The sequence below is a fragment of the Macadamia integrifolia genome, chromosome 11 (assembly GCF_013358625.1).
Source record: "Macadamia integrifolia cultivar HAES 741 chromosome 11, SCU_Mint_v3, whole genome shotgun sequence".
NCBI lineage: Eukaryota > Viridiplantae > Streptophyta > Magnoliopsida > Proteales > Proteaceae > Macadamia > Macadamia integrifolia.
This window is the reverse complement of record NC_056567.1, coordinates 27535363-27554128: the sequence shown is the minus strand read 5'-3', so window position 1 is coordinate 27554128 and position 18766 is coordinate 27535363. Positions and strand designations below refer to the sequence as shown.

The 18766-nt window shown below is 37.7% G+C and overlaps 1 protein-coding gene across 5 annotated transcripts; it reads right to left on the bottom strand.

The window, feature by feature from the left end:
* Nucleotides 1-496: 496 nt before the first annotated feature.
* On the bottom strand, nt 497-15399 carry LOC122094027. 5 transcript variants are annotated; one of them, XM_042664623.1, is made up of 15 exons: nt 14877-15399; nt 13178-13923; nt 7458-9128; nt 6914-7309; nt 6719-6790; nt 6315-6395; nt 6153-6160; nt 5810-6044; nt 5074-5265; nt 4882-4961; nt 4702-4774; nt 4516-4617; nt 3443-3548; nt 2194-2281; nt 497-796 (listed from the first exon to the last, which is right to left on the bottom strand). In XM_042664623.1, the coding sequence occupies exons 1-15, from the start codon at nt 15241-15243 to the stop codon at nt 604-606; spliced, it is 4410 nt and encodes a 1469-aa protein (XP_042520557.1). In that variant the 5' UTR covers nt 15244-15399; the 3' UTR covers nt 497-603. The 5 variants fall into 5 exon arrangements, with proteins under 5 accessions (XP_042520557.1, XP_042520558.1, XP_042520559.1 ...); XM_042664624.1 differs by having other exon boundaries at nt 6153-6157; XM_042664625.1 differs by having other exon boundaries at nt 6719-6757.
* Nucleotides 15400-18766: the final 3367 nt, after the last annotated feature.

Here is an 18766-nt window from a genome sequence, read left to right as displayed (position 1 = left end):
AGCAATAGCGAACACATTCAAAGGCCTCCGTCGAAGGAGAATCCCAGCGTGGCTACAGGAAAATTGCTCCCTTCCATAAATTAGTAACATTTTACATCCAATCAAACAAACACTATATAACTTTTAGTGAGATTCCCTCATGGGAACGCTCAGATCAGAGTCAAGGCTATGTTTGGTAGCCAAGAAAAGAAAAAATATTAAGATATATGATGGAGGTACCTATTTCACATAGATATGCAGTTAGGGTGAGAGGAATGTTTAACTGGTACAGTAACTACTTGTGTACAGGACTTCACATTTTCATAATTTATGTTGTTTTTTCCATTTAAAAAAGGAAAAATCCAGTAGATGGTTATCTGAAAGATCGGGGGCAAAACCACTCCCAACAACTCCACCCCCCCCCCCCCCCCTCCCAACCCGGTTTTCCCCCATATCATATCAGCAAGCTCCTTATGTAGGAAGAAAGTGATGAGGCGTGCATTTTCTTCCTGATGTATGCAAGACCAAATAGGGGATGTTTGGACAACTACTCATCAATATATACAATAGAATACACAAACAAATTGCCGAAGCACACAAATGGCAACCGATTGTTTACAAAATCTACCTGTTCCAAGCTTGAACCACCTGGGAAACACACCTACAAAGCCTTATTATCCTCGCACGTCCAGCTTTAAGTCTGTCAACTGCAACTATAATTTCAGGTGACAGTGAAAATGATGATGACACTGGTGTTTCCACTCCATGGATGTTAGTTGATACATGAGATGGGACGACATCAGAGGGATACACCCCGCTGCACCAAACCGGGTGATCAGATAGGATTATAAGACACTGTACCACGAGAAGTCCAGAAATAATGGATAGATTTTTCTCATTATAGAACTAGACAACAGCACAAATATCAGAGATATTCATAAGGTTTACCTGAGTGGTACAGAGATCCATGTTGGGCTATACACATTTATCACCCGCCCCCCCCCCCCCCCCCCCAAAAAAAAATGTCCCAGTTTTATCGGATGTCTTCCCAAAAAACAAGAAGGAAATGTTTGAAAGCAGCACTCTTATAGGCCACCCAACTGACATCCAAAGCAATATAGATAATCATAACCAGGTGTAACTCCCAAAACCCAACCAAATATAGCAAATGGGCCATATAATCCCAACCCCAAAAAACAGTGGCCGGACCAGAATATGCTTGACCGTCGGTTTGGATTCCTCCCCTCCCCCAACAGGGGGTGAGGGAACCAAGCACAACCAAACTACCCGATGGAGAACCTTTTATCCTATACTCCCAAAGTCTAGGGTAAGTCCAGAGCCTCCGTTCTCCGGTAAATAGGCACTCAAACTGATGTGGATTCTAGGCTTCAGAAAAAAGAAAAGCTTTGAGAGAAGCTGGGAGGCAGTCGACAAAGAATGAAAGCTTGAGTCAGGTGGGTCAGGTATAGTTGTAGGGCAAGTAGAGACATGACGCTTGAAGGCAAGTCTGGAAATCAAATTAGTCCCTGATCAGTCAGTCGGAAAGTTAAAGCAGTCTCCGTCTGTTGACAAGAAGAATGGAAGGCTTAGAAGCCCACGGAGCGGCAAGAAAAGAGAGACAGTTGGAGGCTAAATCAACATCGAAGACAAAGCCACATGGGGCGAAGACCTTATAGTAGTTAAAGAATGGAGTCACTACTGACGTAAAATAGGAGCACCTGGCTCTGTCCATTCACAAGGACTCGTTTCTATGTCCAAACATCACACGCCAGCAGATGTGGTCACCATCATAGGTACTCGAGATATGTACCCCAAAGGTTATTCCACACACAGATATTAGTATCAAGATCCTACCAATGTTCATCCAGATTATTGGACGACAACATTATCCTAGATGTAACACATAACGTGGTCCATCTGCATATCCAATGACCTGCAAGTGCAAACTGTAAACCAAGAGGTGGAGGAGGCTACCCACAGAAACAAGTATGCCTTCATGTTAATAGCTTCTTGAACCAGTATCTTCAATCATACACAACAGGCAAACATTATGAATATTAAGCCAAAATAAGGGAGTAGTTATGCTACAACATTTTAAGCAGGTTACATGCCAGCTTTTGAGCAAGTAAAGACTGATATCATATATTCATCCCACCCCCACCCCCACCCCAAAAGAAAAAAAAGAAAAAAAAAGGGATATCATATAGAACTTACCAATTCAAATAAGTCATGTCAAGAATCAGGATCACCTTCATACCAGTCTTGAAATGGATGAAACAAAGACGCAAATTGAGCTGTTTAGCTGCAAAAAATAAGCCACAATGAAATTTGCTTCCACATTCACACTTTTATTTTTGTACAAAACACCCCCACCCACCCATGAAGTAAAAGAGAAAACTCAATTGGCTTGGAAATATAAATAGAAGCACAAAGCATATTGAAATTTCCATAATTTTTTCACAAACTTCACATCTAATGCATTTTCTGAATGGAAAGCAATTCAAGTACTCTTCTAAGGCATTTGCTGAATCAAGTGCAATTCAAGTACAGAACCATCAGCGAGTTCAACTGAATTGTCAAAGCTGACAAGAATGTTTTGTAAACTGTACCTAGCAGTGTAAAACCTTGGACCTTGGGAGTTAGGAGTTGACTTGGGTAAGTCGAGCACAAGAGTCAGTAACATGGACCTCAAATCAGGTAAGATGTTAATGGGCACTAATCCAGGTAATATGAGAATTTCTTTTTTTTTTTCTTTACTTCTTTTTATTTGTACCAGATATTCTGCTTATTCATTAACCCATGCTGTTCTCTATTAGTTCAGCCCAAATCCCTCTAACAATACTGCCCTGCATTAACACTCTCCCCAAACCAAACCTAATAACTATAATAAAAGAAGCTGAATATTTCCTAGCCAGAGTCTGGAGATTTCATTACTTGTTTATTAAGCTTCCATGAAATACCCAGCCTACCAAGCCACCCCTGATGTTTCAACCTCTTCCAAATTTAACTTCAACCATGTAACCTAATTCAATCTCAAACCCTAGATTCCATCACTTAACTGGTGCTTTGGGGAGACTTTCAAACTTTATATTGACATCCACTTATTTCAATCTTTTTCCATCTGCCCCATATATTTGCCATATAATTCTACCAAGTTACATCCTCAAACTAGAACTGTAACTTTACATATTACACTTTTCCCAATTGACCTTTAACCTAATTTATCGCCTGTTATAATTCACCTAAAAACCTTTTCCTTTGGTTATCAAACTCAATCCTCTTGACCTCAAACTTTTCTTACATTTATTAATTACCTATTTTGCATAGTTATACCCAAATGTTCAGAAACCTAGCAATTTCAAAGAAAACCATGTTTTATGATGTCCTTCAAAGTGAACATGAAACAAAACCTTTGTCCCAAGCTGGGAAAGAAATGGAACGAGATGAAAGAGAATTATTTTACCACAGGGAGAGTAAAAACTTGTCTCGACTAGATCTGGAAGCTTTATCCGAGCAGCCTGTACTTCTTCAATCACATCTAACAAATTACCCAAAAGAGAACTGGTAATCTGCACAAACAGAAACAGATGTGCTTAATAAAGATGCTTTCCCCTTCTTTCATTCACATTAAGATCATTATTACAAAATGATAACTGGGAGGCAGTCATTTAGTCATTTGAATGAAGAACAAACAGGAATACTCTCCCTCACACAACACAACAAATTGTTTACAGAAAGAATCACAAGAACAACAGCAGTAACAGTACATCCACAGATAAAAATTAAGTTGTGTTTGTAATACTGCAGGGATATTATTTTCAGTGCCCTGCGCCCCTGCGGTAGTGATTAGTTAGCCTTCCATTATGTTTCTAACTTGGGTAGTCTTCTAATAGCTGCTATCATATTCTTCTTTTAGTTCTCTACTACCACATATGGACTGGTCTACTCCTTGTGCTATTGCAATTGGATTTCTCTTATCTACAGAGGCAGTATGGGGGACTGGTTATCATATGGACTCTCTCTTGCCTGATAGTCTTCTCTCCTTCCCTTCTTCCTCTTCTCTCCTTGATTGTTGCTGCTGGTTCTCTGTTTCTGATATTGTCACAAGGTATCAGAGCCTTCTTAATCAGTGGTAGCAACTCTCTCTATCCCTTTTGAGAGGCTCTGCTAAAGATTTCTCTTGTGTAGTGTGCAGCCACCCTTTGCTGCAACTACCTACCATGAACTATGAATATCTAGTTTATATCGATGAAAAAACTAGCTTCTTCATCTGTTGTGCTGTCTATTAGAAGACTACCTAACTTAAAAACACAATAGGAAACTAACTAATGAGTATGCAGTGGACTGACAAAAATACCCCTGCGGTATGAGTGTATTACAAACACAATTTAACAAAATGATCATAACCATTATTATATGATTATAATAACAACAGACTGAAGCTGTTAAACAAGAATTATAAAATAAATAAACAAAGAAAATAAGTATAGATATTCCACATTCCAAAGAAAATGTCTGGCAAGAAAGAACTGTTACTTGTGTTTCTTCAGCCAAACATTTAGAGCCGCTCCTCTTGTCAGTTGCCTCAGCATTGAACACAAATGCGAAGGCTGTGCAAGCATTAATACTTGGAAAGGCCTAGCTTGACCAAAAAGGTATCTGTTATTGAAGTATAGCACCAATTAATGAGACAGAAGCTCTAGGCAATGAATGACACACTACCTTTATGATGTTTGTATCGTTCAATTTGCTCACAGCAACTATACTTGAAATGGGGTGGACAATTATTGTCAAACTGTTGGATATCAACCAAGAAAATATACAAGAATTATGCATAGTAAAGTTAAGCACAAATTTCTCAACAGATACACGAACAATTATGAATCAGTAAAAGGAAGCAACCTTTGGAAGAGGAAATTGTGGTAATTGAGAGCAATGTTGTGATGACCACTCTCATTCCACTGGTCATCCACACTCCATGGCTGATTTAATGCAAGACAAAGAAAACAGATCTCAGTCTCTTATGAGTTATGACATATCTATTGTATTCTGACACCCCAAAAAATAAAAATTTACAGAGTTACAATAGTGAACCTGCATGTCCTGACGAATAAAACTGCAACATTTTCTCTTCTTCAGATAATCATTAACTATAGCTACGGACTCATCATAGCTCAGTTCTCCTTTTATGTGACAAGAATCATGGAAGCATTTAATAATGGACTTTATTTTTTCATCTAAGTCTCCAAGCTCCTTCTTCATTGTGATTACTTTATCACGAGCTTCCTGAAAAAGCAGTTCAACAACCACATTAACAATTCTTTGTATGGAACTAACACATGGATTGCATAGTCTGGAACTAGGGGTATGTGTTGCAGCTAAACAAACACATGGATGTTGCACTGGTTTGGGAATGGGGATCTGGTACAGGGCAGTTTTTAGGAATCAGATCCACTTGCCCCAGAAGATCATGATACAGTATGTCTCAAAAAATGGATATGGGTACAGAGACTCAACTAAGATATTTTAAAAGAAAAGGGATTCAATGTTCCAATAAAGGTGGTTAATGTATCAAGAAAAGGGATTAATCTTCTTCTTCTTCACAGCCCTGTCCAAGTGACTGACTTTTGGAAGCATGTTGGACACAGATCCGTATCAATATTGTATTGTGTTCACTGCACTCCATGGGTACATGAGGTGTCTGGGTGACAAAGAGGAAACTATAATTGTAGTCCCAAATTTAATCATATGGATAACTAACTCTAACATGAAAAATGAGAGAGAGAGAGAGAGAGAGAGAGAACAGACAGTTTAGGCATCAACAATGTACCTCATTTTTGCCATTAACAGATAGTGATGTTAAATGAGTTCCCTCGGGTTCAGCACCTCTAACACCAGGCATAAAGAGATAATGCAAAGAACATAACTTCCAATTTTGAAATTCCTGAATCCCTGATTGCAACAACCGTAACCTCTTCTGGGTTATCTCATGCTTCACACGCATTAATTGCAACTTTGCCTGTTCATAAACAAGCATCTGTTGCAAGCATCTTGCTTCAGCTACCCTGCATCATCATTAATTAATCAATGTTAATCTGTGTCAAAATAAAGCAGCTATCACTACAACAAAATACCATCCAATTTCAAAAACCAGAAAACACTGAGAATATCACCTTTTCTGCTGAAAGTTTCCCAGATGAACATGAGTTGTCCAGGCATTAGCAGTAAGCAAGCAAGTCACTAAATATTTAGCCACTCAGGGAAGCAAAGTAGTCATAAAAAAAAAATCTGCTTGAATTTTTCACAATATAATATGATGAGCTAATTTAGCAGACCTGAAACTGGATGACAGCACAAAGCTTCTCATACTTTTTAGCCTTCTGCAGCTGATCCAAAATATCTTCCAGAATGTGAAGCTATGCATCAGAAAACAAAATAAAATATAACAAATAAATGCATGAGAACCATTGAAGGGTATTAATATCCCAACAGCTTGGATCCTTATTTGAATTTCTCAGCCCTAACAATCTGGGTCAGCCTTCCTAACATAGAATGTGATTTTCATTAATGACCTTAGTTTCAATGAATAAAAAAAGAAAAAAAGTACATAAGCTACAGAAATAGACATACCATATTATCGTTAGCTCTGAATGTTTACAAATAATTTTAAACACAAACAAACACCATGTCCTTCAAATGACGTTTAACAGAGAATATCAAACTGGAAAAATAAGCATACCTGCAATAAATTAAGCTCATGTCTTGATTCAGAAAGCAGCTGTTTCATAGCCCCATACAACTTTGAGAAAACCTAGAAGATAGACTCTGAAATTATATTGAACTAGAATTCACAAATATCACATGTCTGCTAAGCAAACAAGTTTTAGACAACAGATACTCCACCAAAGCAGCAGGTAATGTATAGGTCACATACCTCAGAGGAAAGCTTGGGCACTCTGTCAACTTGATTCCTGTCCACTTCATTTTCTATTACAATTAAATGCTCTGAAGAAAACTCTGGTACACTACCATCCATTTCAAGTACTTTTGGGCTCTTCTGAGTCCTGCCAGTTTCTTCTACCTGGATATTTTCCATGAGAATAACATCTTCACTTTTTCTTTTTCTTCCAGAATTCTCAACACATGTGGGTAATAATTGCTGTAAAATATGCAGATCCTGACGCGAACTACTATGACACTTTTGGTTTGAATAATTAACTAATTTAGGGGAAAGGGTGTCTTTCCCAACACAGTACTGCATCCTGTTGGTATATGGAAAATTAGAAGCCTCTTTCAAGGAAGGGGTTTGTGCCATCTGATCAACCAGAACCTGCATGTCAACAGAGCTAATATCTAGTTAGTACCATTACAAGAGAGGCTCTGAAAATGAACCCAGCAACAATATATTAATAAGCCCAAGGCAGATCCATAAAAAACACTAAAAGGAGATCAGGACTGAACATTAGTAAACACATGACCTTTGGAAATGGTGTAGTTGTAGCCTTTTCAAGCACATATGGAGAAGTAGACTCATATAAAGATTCTTTAAGCTCTTCCTCAGATAGTTTATCTCTAAACATGGAAAGGTCTGTCCCTGTTCGATGGTTCCTGACTAGATTTCTGGACTGGGAGTTCAGAGCAGCATTAAGTTGTAAGGCTGTAATGTTTCCTGATTCGTTTTGCAGATCATGAAAGAGTTGGTTATCACCCATCCTTTTCAATTTAGCAACATTTACTGAACTCCTACTATTGTTCCCAATGATGGGTGAGGCAGATTGTGATCTCTTCTGCTTGAGCAAGGAACCGAATCCACCAAGTACAGGAGTCAGATAACTGACATCTTTTTTAGTCTCAGGAGTCAAATGACTCACATTGGCAGCAATTAATCCTGAATCTACTACATCTTGTCCACTGCTGCGACCGAGAAGCATGTTCCCTTGATCCTGCTGCTTCAAAGCCCTTGAAAGGATGCCAGCGTGTTCAGGTGATGCAGAGAACTTATCAGATGTAACAGTTAATTGTTTTTTTGCATTAGCATCTTCTGTAATATCTACTAATAAGGAACCAGGTCTAGAAGTAATGAAAGTTCCTTCAACGGAATCGTGAGATGCCAAAGGATGCTCCTGCATTTGCTTTCCAGAGCTTGAAAATTGAAAAGGTGATGCAGAGAACTTATCAGATGTAACAGTTAATTGTTTTTTTGCATTAGCATCTTCTGTAATGTCTACTAATAAGGAACCAGGTCTAGAAGTAATGAAAGTTCTTTCAACGGAATCGTGAGATGCCAAAGGATGCTCCTGCATTTGCTTTCCAGACCTTGAAAATTGAAAAGGTGACACTGCCACTGTCATTACCTTACTAGGCTGATCACTGCAGAGCACATTGTTAGATATCTGCTCCTCAAATTCTCCATCATGCACAACATGTACATCCTTTTCAGCTTGTCTAGGCATCATGCTAACGTTTTTAGATGCCTCACTCCCATGTGCATTCGTATTAACTGTATCCCTCTGTGCACTGTTCTTCTGAGCACTATATAGCAAATGCCCTTCTAAAGCAGTAGCAGAAATTTCCAGTTTCTTTAGTTTAAGATTTTCGCTATTTTCACCCAAACCAGTAGCCTTTGCAGCCAGTTTACAATTATTATCAAAGAATTTTGGTTTCAAAGTGTCAAATCCATCTTCAACAGTAACAGAAGTATCAAGAAACTTTAATTTTGAGATGCTTTTCTCAATAGAAGTTCCAATTTTTCCAAGTCCTCTTCTATCATTCTCTAAAGAGGAAGAATGATGCTTCTGATCAAATGGAATAGATGATTGCTTACTACCCGGTGAAACAGTTCCATTACAAAATAATTGTCTTCTTTTGGCACATAACAAGGACACAGACCCAGCCAATGGAGATTCACATTGTCGATCAGAGATCTGTAGTGTCGTGGGAGTAAGACTTCCATAATCAGTAGGTCCTTCCATCCTCAAGGCTCTCAGACCATCTAAAAATCCACAATCACGATCTGCGATCAAATTGACATCCAGTGTTTTACTTGGAGATTTGGAGGTGGCACTGTTACAGGCACCAACTTCCGATATCAATCCCCTAGCTTCAAGAGCGTCTCTACCAGGCCCTTTATTCATGTATAAGGGCATCTCCTGCAAGTGATGGAACACGTTAAAATAGGCTACAACCTTAAATATACAAAAACAACATGCTGAAGAACATCTTGACATGGTAACTAGAGGAAATCATGACATTCAGAAAGGATTAAAATGCAACCAAAAGTGACCAGCTCTCATCAAAAAATTATAATGATGCTGAAATTAAGTGATGCAGCTGCTAAGCTGTGGAGAAGGAGAGACAACTCTAGTCTGTGTATGGATTTTCTTTAGTAATTACGAGTCTGGTTGTGGGTTAGTTTAGGAGTTAGTTTGTCAATTTAAATGTTAGTTGGTGTCCTAGAGTCAATAGGAATTAAGTTGTAGTTTTCCTTTAGTTTATGTTAAGTTCTAAGGAGTCTAGTTATAATAGAAGAGGTTTTATTTTTTTAAGTTTTTTATTGGTCAATTAAGTAGTTAGTTTGAATAATAGTTAGTTTAGGATATTTCTAGTCATGTTAGGAGTTTGATTTTGAGAGTATATATATATATATATATACTGTCCTACTATCCTACTATTACATAAAAGTACAAACTATCTTTTTTAGTATGTACTTATCTCTTGGCAAATCCCCGCTCATCTCTCCTCCTAAAAAATCCAATCTTGGTTTCAAACTCCTCTCCCACTATATTCTCTCTTTCATATGTCTCATCCATCCCCTACCAATAGGAAATATGCTATTTCATTCACATAGACTCTCTCACTCTCTCTAACACACCACTCCATCAGTCCATCCCTTACCAATGGGAAACCTACTCTCTCTTTCCATGTCTATCATATCTCTCCAATAGGAAACCTTCTATGCTCTCTCATTCTCTCTCACATATTTCCATCCCCAACTTTATTTCAATGAAATAGGGTTTCTTAGGGCCAGTTTGATAACGTTTCAAGAAACGCGTTTCTGCCATTTCTATGTCCAGAAACTGCAGAAACGGAACAAAAAGTGTTTGACAAAACTGTTTCATTTCACTTGTTTTTAGAAATTGAAATTGAAATTTCTACCTATTTATGGTTCTAGAAACGCCCCAGACGAAACAAGTTCAACGTGTTTCTGTGTTTCTGGAAACGAGTGAAGGGCACATTTTTCACTTTGTTGCCCGATAAAAGTGCTAAAAAGGTTCCAACCGTGTCTCACGCTCATCTTCTCAAGCTCAGCAATGGAGGTACTCCTCTACAACTCCATGAACAGCAGAAGGACTTCTGCAACTCTCGTGAACACTCTGCTACTCCGGTGAACCCTCTTACGACTTCTACAACTCCGACGAACCCTCTTGCGACTTCTACAACCCTCTCCAACTCTGCCACTCCCGTGAACCCTCTCCAACTTTGAAACTCATTTGCGACTTCAACTCTGCAAGATCAAGCTTCGGTTTCCACCTTCGCTGCTCTCCAATCCTCTGCAAGGTATGCCCCTATTCTTCCCAAGAGCTATTGAACCCTAAAATACATCTCATGAAAGGATCGACCTTCGTTGCTCTCTATGGTTGCTAATGTGTGCACGAATAGCCATAAACCTGTTGGTTTTTTGAACCTACTCTGCAAGTTTGGTCGATCGACCGTGATTTCCATCATCTTCGACTGTCGATTTGGAAGATCAAGCTTCTTTGCATTCTGTGCTGTCGTTTATTTGCTACAAGAACAGTAATTTTTTACCCTTTTATGATTTTAGCCCTAAAATAAGGTGATTTTCATATATTAATAAGGGGTTCAATGTGCTTCGTTTTCTTCCTCTGACCTGATATATCTGCTTGTGTCTTTCACTTCAACCGCGGCTTTAGCATTAAACTCGGTACGGTGCCCTACTCTTTTTCTTCCCTATTTCCTCTGAAATTTAGGAAATCCAAATTTGTGTTGCTTTTTTTTTTTTTTTTTTTATTGCACAAATTTGTGTTGCTCGCTGATGATTATGGATGATATATGGGTGTTGGTGCCTTATTTGGGCCTCTGTGATGCTGAATTTCAGTGGAAGGTACCTCTGCCTGCAGGAAATGTTTCCAGGAACAGGCTTTATCAAACACCTTAAATTCTGTTTCTGTTCCCAAAAACGGAAATTTATATTTCTGCCGTTTCTTGACACAGAAACGGCAGAAACGTTATCAAACGGGCCCTTAGATTCCAAACCTATATGTTCTCAACTGAATGCTTTCCTATAAGCAGACAAACTCTAATCGCTCTCACTCATGCTTGCAAACGCGAAGCATAATATGGCACCGAAAGCTTTCTCATAAGCATACGAACATCTAACTTATTGAGCCTCACTCATCTACCACATCTCATTATTTTGAACCCCATTAATATGATTTCCAGCCTCTTTTCATTAAATTTTATGCTAACCAGAATTCAATTGAAAACCTCGGTTAAACAATTTCCTAGAAAATAAAAAAAAATAGATGGTTCAAACAATTGCTCGTGGGCTTTGAAGCACTTTGAGCCAATATCAAACCGAACTAACACCATGTGTGCATGACAGTCCATCTATCCAAGTAATTCTGGTTTTTGAAACAGTCTTGGAATACACAAGTGAAGGACACGAAGAAGTTAAGAGCTATTGCTTCCATATGTTTTTTCCCCAATCAAATGCTTTCTTGAATTTTTTGTGGCATGAGATGAAAAAGGGAACTTGGACAAGAACTTGGTTTCGTATAGATTTAACATATCGGTGACATTCTCTTTTAAATATTTCAATCATGGGATATACTTTTTTAATTTTTAGAATTTGCTAATCCTTTTAATGATCTAGCTCAAGTACAACATCCTTTGAACCCGGTGCAAATACTTTCTCATTATCAGTGAAGGTAGCTAAGTTTCAAAGATTCCACACATTATGGTGCATTAAATGGCTTGTAATTATGGTGGAAATCTCTAAATAGACTCCTTGTTTGGTGAGCAACTACTCTCAAAATGATTGTGGTGGAGTGAATTGAGGGGTTTGGTTTAGCAATAGTGCCAGAAGAAGGAATTGGGGCCATTGGCAATGAGTTCAAACTCTCTTTGTTGCATCTTTGACCTATATTCTTCGTGCAGTTCGAATTAAAAATTTCCTTCTTTTTTTCTTCTTGGGAATTAAGGTTTTATTGAATTTCTAATGTAGAGAACTACAAGACGAGCTATCACTTGGTGTTTGATAGATGAAATTTTAAGCTGGGTTGGTCTCTTTCCAGTTGTGAGTACCTTGCCAGCTTTTTCCTTTCTTCTTTGGGGAAAACTGTTATCCCTGGTCTTTGCTTATGACAACTTTATCCATATGATGTAAATTGATATCAAATACAAAAACAGTCTTGCAGGTGGTTGAAATCCAAATAAACTAAGAAAAACAAGTCTAACAAACTCCAATCAAGGTCTAGAAATGAAACTCAAACTGCACAGTAGGGGATCGACTGGCTCTATGGACATAGAGTGGGGAAGGTGATTGAAAAAAAGACAAGTCACAAGGAAGGACAAGTTGAAAGCACCAAGTTATCGGACAAGTACACCGCACCTTACACTAAAACAATAAAGCTATGAACAATTAAGGCAATAAAATAGCTCTATTTCACAATAAAGCTATGAAGAATTAAATCAATATAATATCCCTCTTTCTCTATTTCAGTTTTTTACTCAACTAAAAAATAAATAAAACAAATAAATAATGGATTTTGTAGTATATCTAATATCTACACTCAATTCCTACTCTCCTTATGATTCTGACCTAAAACACCATTTTTCAAACTGATCCTAATTGAATAGAATTAATAACTACTCAACTTAAAAGGCCTTCTCCCAACCAAATGGGGTTAGGTACAAGAATCTTTGTATCATCCCTAACATGGAGTGTACTTCAAATACTCAAAAAGTAATTGGAGGAAGAAATTCAGGAATTGCAAACTCTCTTCCTTGCCTTCTCAAGAGTTGGAATTGTGACAACTGGAGAGAAGTGACAATAGTATTCTTCCAAAAAAGAAAAAAAGCAAATTCAAGCAGAAAAGGAACAAAAAGTAATAAACTACAAGACTGAGCTGCAAAAGAACAAGAAGTAGACAACTACAAGATAGGAGTAGCATCTAACCTTCACTGACTCACAGAGAATTTGACTATGGTCACCAATGGAAGCATCAGTAGGCTGAGACTGTTTTGTACTAGATGAGCAATCATGACTGATCTGGTCAATGCGAGGGGTTGTAGATCCTACACTTCCCTCATGCGATTTAGAGCTGGAACCAGAAATCACCTCAACAGGCATATCATTGGTGACAATGTTGTGCAGTTCCTCACTTCCAGAATCCTTGAGGTCCTTAGAGTTACTCTTTAGCCTATCGAACGTGGGAAACCTACTGTCCCTACTGAGACAATTAGATGAGTTTGAAATCTCATTATCATTAGAAACAGATATGCCATGTAAATCCTTGCCGCCTTCAGCCAGAAGCGCACCCAGCGTAGGTGACAGTCTCCCATAATCATACCTATGAGGATTTTCTACTACCAGGCTCATGTCATTTGACTCACAGACGCCACTAGATTTTCCATCCGAGACAGAACAGTGAGGAAGTGGCTTCTTAATTCCTGTCAGAGCCATAAAACTGCTTTGGTTGGTTGGCATGGAAGTTTCGGATGGTGTCCTCTCTTCAAAAGGGAGATGATGTCTTGATGGTGTCTTGAAATCTCCTCCGGAGGAAGAGTGCACAAGGCTACGAAAATGCATGGAAAAGGCAGTGGAATCCAAAGTAATATCATGGTTATCATCAGAGGCTGCAGAGTCTGATGGCTGTCCAGATCTAATAAAACTTGCTGATACAGGGCCAAAAAAATTTTCTTCTGCAGCAAGGCACATAAAAAGTTTATGTCAACTGCCTCATATGTACAGATAGGAAGGCCTCAATGTTTCATACAATGCATGGAACATTTAATATATATGAATAAATAACTCCATAAGAACTTCAAGAAACTTCCTTATTTGAATGTGTACAAGAAAAATGCTAGGTGGATAGGTGCATCAAGCAAGCATAGTAATAGGATGCCCATGAATCCACGATAAATCATAAATGTATCAGCTCTGGTGACAAACTTTGTACTGCCGTGCCTGTTTATAGTCAACCTTTTATCGAGTTGCAAGTTGCATTAAAATGGTACATCCCCTTGCACTACTGTGTTTGTTCAATACTCAACTCTACATAGAATTCCCAAAGAATAACCATATCTCCGTACTCTGGTTTAACACCAGGAAGAACTGACTACGCTGGGATATTGAACAATCAATTATCTATCTCTAGCTGTGATTCAGAAAAATAACTTGGAAAGGAGTTGAGAAAAAATGAGTCTATTAATTGCTCTGGCTTGACTTTAAGCGCACTGTAAACAGGGTTGAATGGAAATTTGAATTCGGTTGAGTTCATTCCATGCTTCAAAGAAACATATCCAGATTACTAAATCATGAATGTGGCGATATACAATGGTAAGAAGTAATATCGCAAGGATGCAATGCCAATTGTCCTCTCTTTTGCAACAGCAAGTGCATGTTCTGGATTCAGGTCGCCTCCCAGCGAACATCCGACCACTGGGAGCACCCGGGCACGCACCACAAGGGTCTCCTAGCCGTCGGATGCGCGCTGTGGTCTCCCGAGAGAGGATCTGGTTCCAATCTCGCACTGCTTCTCACCCATTTTCACCGTTTTGTGACTACTTTACACAAGTTAGCAGACAGATACCTGTAAACAAACCAATACCAAGTCCGATAAGGAATCAAAACTAAAATTACTTAGTTAACTTGCCGTCGTTGGAGGTCGCAGAACCGATGGCACTTCCCGGAGAAGACAAAACCATGTCTCGAACAAATGCCTTCACCTCATCATCCTCGTCGTCCTCGTCGTCTTCTCCATTTTGCGTTAACTCCTTCGAATCATCGCTGCCGCCAACATCATTCTGAAACCCTAAATCCTCGTTTGCTTCTCTTGTTTCCGAGTTTTCAGAATTAGGTTTCGAGTCTGGAGGCGTCTCGTATTCTTCATCTCTGTCAAAAAAGTGAACTGAAGTAATCTCAGCGGCAAAGCTAACGCGCCTAGAACGGTTCTTTCGACGGGCCACTGTTTCTTCTTCAGGTCCAGTGTTGCAGAGCTCTTCGCGTTCCTTGGGATCCATGGATCAGGAACAAAACGATCAGTTTCGAAACCAGTATCACATGAAAGCACGGATATAGAGAGTGAGAGAGATTGCGAGGGTCTGATCTCTTCACTCCCCGCTGGGACGGATTGATGCGTTGGCGGTAGCTGCGGTACTAAAGAATCTTTTTTTTTTTTTTTTCAGTCTTTTTTCTCCGGCGGGAAAGCCATGGTTTTAAAAACATCAAAATATGTGAAGGAATCGGTCCTTGGCGATTCCGATTCAGACCGGTTTGGAATCGGTCTGATTACCTTAGAATCGGCTATCTGATCTGAAAATCCACTGATTCTTTGGAGGAATCTTGACAAGAATATTCTGATACAAAATGGCAGAAATCAGGATCACTCCCGACTAATTCTTAGCCGAATCTACGATGTCAGTTACTTGGTTGGTGAATCGTAAAACTTGTCTCTAAAATTGTGAATATGAATTATGAAACTTGACAATTTATATTTTTGTATGAAACAATCACGTACAATATAAGATGTGGTGTATGAACAATGTTTGTTAGCGCTGTCTCATACCACTAGCCACTCTTTTTAATATCGTAGTTGTCCCTTATAGTGCAATACATGATTTTGCCACTCAACCATAAAATAAAACAATTTTTTTAATTTTTCAATAGTTCTCATTTACTATCCACCTTGGAAACTCTTAGGTTATGTTTAATCACCAAAAACAATGGAACAAAAGGACTCTCAATACAGCAAGTAATAGACATAAATTAAAAGGAGAAAGCAAAAAGTGACAGAAAACTCTTAGAACACTAGATGATCTATGAGTTATCTATAGTGTTTCTCTCTCTTCTTTTTTTTGGGGGGGGGGGGGGTAGTCGTTGGGGTTGGGGTGTGGGTTAAATAAAACAGATATGAACATAGGAAGAAAAAATAAAAAACAGACAGAGAGCTTAACTCTCTTTATCCACTAAATCTGTAATTACATGTGAACCACAAAACATACACTGCTCTAATATATTTTAATTTTTTATTTTTCATTAACAAAAAAAATCCAATTAAACGAAAGGCAAACACTGTGACTAAAGGAAGCCAACCCAAGAAAAGGGTGACAAACCTGAGCCCTAAGAAAGAGGGTGAGACAAAATCACAAATTTTTTTTTTTGGGGGGGTGAGGACAAGATCAAGAAGTTGGGGATACAAGAAAAAAAAAAAAAAAAAAAAAGGGAAAGACATAGACAAACTAAGGCACCGTTTGATTACTTTTCACTGTTTATGTGTATAAAAACAACATAAATGACATAGAAACAATAGAAATGTCTTTTCACGCTTTCATAACTAAAAACGAATTTTCAAGGCACCGTTTGATAATGTTCATTTGTAGACGTTTATGTGTTTTCTTGTTCCCATAAACGGAAAACAACCTAAAATGTGTTTGATAAAGTTATTTTGTTTTACCCGTTTCTAAAAACATAAATCAAAATGTATGTTTATTTACAATTCTAGAAACAACTCTAACAAAATAAGTCGGACTTGAATCGTCGTTTCTATAAATGAATTTGAGAGGGGAAAAAAAAAATTTGTTGTGACTAATAAATCTCTCAACTATTTAAACCTGAAAAAGAGGTAATTGAACCCTCTCTCCCTTTTGGGCATCCGATGATACTATTGGGTTTTTTAGTGGCATTATGTCTGCAAAAAATGTTACGAGAAACGAAATTTGTTATGTTTGATAAGTCTGTTTCTTGAAACATTTTTTGTAGACATAGTACCACTAAAAAACCTAATAGTATTATTGGATGCCCAAAAGGGGGAGAGGGTTCAGTTGCCTCTTTTTTATGTTTAAATAGTTGAGAGATTTATCGGGCACAATAATTTTTTTTTTTGTTCTCTCAAATTCGTTTTTAAAAATGACGATTTAAGTCCGACTTGTTTCGTCAAAGTCGTTTAAATAATTGTAAATAAGCATAACTTTTGATTTATGTTTCTAAAAATGAGTGAAACATAACAACTTTATCAGACGTTTTTTAAGTTGTTTTCCGTTTTTAAAAATAAGAAAAAATAAAAAACGTAAGAAACGGAACGTTATCAAACAGTACCTAAAGTGGTTTTTTATAAATTATTTATAAACTCTCAAAAAAATATATATATATATATATATTTTTTTTTTTTTTTGGTATTCCAATTAAATGTGGAGAGGTTGGGGCGTGGGGGAGGAAGGACTTTTTTTTTCTCCCTTTTGGCATAGGCTAACACAACCTCCATTTTGCTATACGTTGTGATTCCTACTACAAATTACACAGAAATTGTGTACTGAACTTTGAGCTCAGTTTAAGGGAGGTAGGGTTCATTAAGTCAAATGGGGCTGAGGGATGCCACCCTGTTGGTATATTTTTTACTCATTTTTTGAAAGGGACAAAGCTTTTATCAAGCTACATGGGGAGATTTCGTCAACTAATGGCATTGATGGGGTAGGATTGGTGTCATTGTTGCGATAGCTAGGGGCAATTCAATCATTTTAACTATTAAGAGGAGTAATGAAGACATTAGATTTGTGGATGAATCTTTGTTTGTTGGAGAAATGAAACTCGCTCCCATTTGAAATCCCATTCATGTACTTAACTAAAGAAGGTGCCATATCCAAAACAATCCCTTTGGGGTAGATTAATGAAATTGAAGTACTTCCATTCAACAGTTGCCTAAACAAGCCTCTTAGAGTCTTACCAAAAAAAAAAAAAGGAAACACAGCCTCTTGGAGTTGGAAGTCGGTTTCAGGGCTTGTGACCTTCTCATTAAAGGACTATTTATTCGGGTTGGATATGGGCGTTCCATTAACCCATGGATCAAGGATTATCAGGAGTAGTCCTTCCCATAATTAGAAAAAACGGAACAACAATAAAAGGAAACGGATGGTACGAGTTTTAAAGAGTAAATTTTTTTGAATGATACGGTCAAATAAGCGGTAAAAAAAAACAGAGAATAGACGGTACATGTTTTAAACATGTAGATTTCAAACAAACGTGACTAAAAAATGGTAGTATACTCATATAAACTAATGAATTATTAAATTAATATTTGCATCTAACATTCAAAACAACTACAATATCTAAAATTAATGCATATACATCCTATGTCCCATTATAAGTTTTAAGTTATATCATTGAATATCTTATAACACCAATTCTAAATTCATACACCACACATGCCCAAAGTCTTATTGAGCAATGTAACTAGGTTATGGTGTTGTTCAATATAGTTGTCAACATAGTCAACACACTTGAAGTGATATATGTTCAATTAGAATTAGGAGTCATCACTTCAAAAATATTTTCAGTAAATACGTTAGTCTATAGCTCAATTTCAAGGTTTATGAATTGAATTTGAATTGAAGGTAATATCATGAGAAATATAATCCATTGCATTAACTTCAAGTTGGTGAAAGAATCAAGTCGATCATAGTTCGAGAGAGAGATACATGGTCAATTAAGTAGATATTATGTTAAAAAATCAAGTATTAAAAAATACCATAAAAACGAAACATGTTTTAA

What these genes read in the sequence shown, in the direction of transcription:
- LOC122094027 (XM_042664623.1), bottom strand. Translation starts at nt 15,243, where the DNA reads ATGGATCCCAAGGAACGCGAAGAGCTCTGCAACACTGGACCTGAAGAA. An exon ending in TTCTGCGACCTCCAACGACG is followed by an intron (nt 13,924 to 14,876) that starts GCAAGTTAACTA and finishes GCCTTGCTGCAG; the next exon opens with AAGAAAATTTTTTTGGCCCT. An exon ending in CAACTACACCATTTCCAAAG is followed by an intron (nt 7,310 to 7,457) that starts GTCATGTGTTTA and finishes GTTGACATGCAG; the next exon opens with GTTCTGGTTGATCAGATGGC.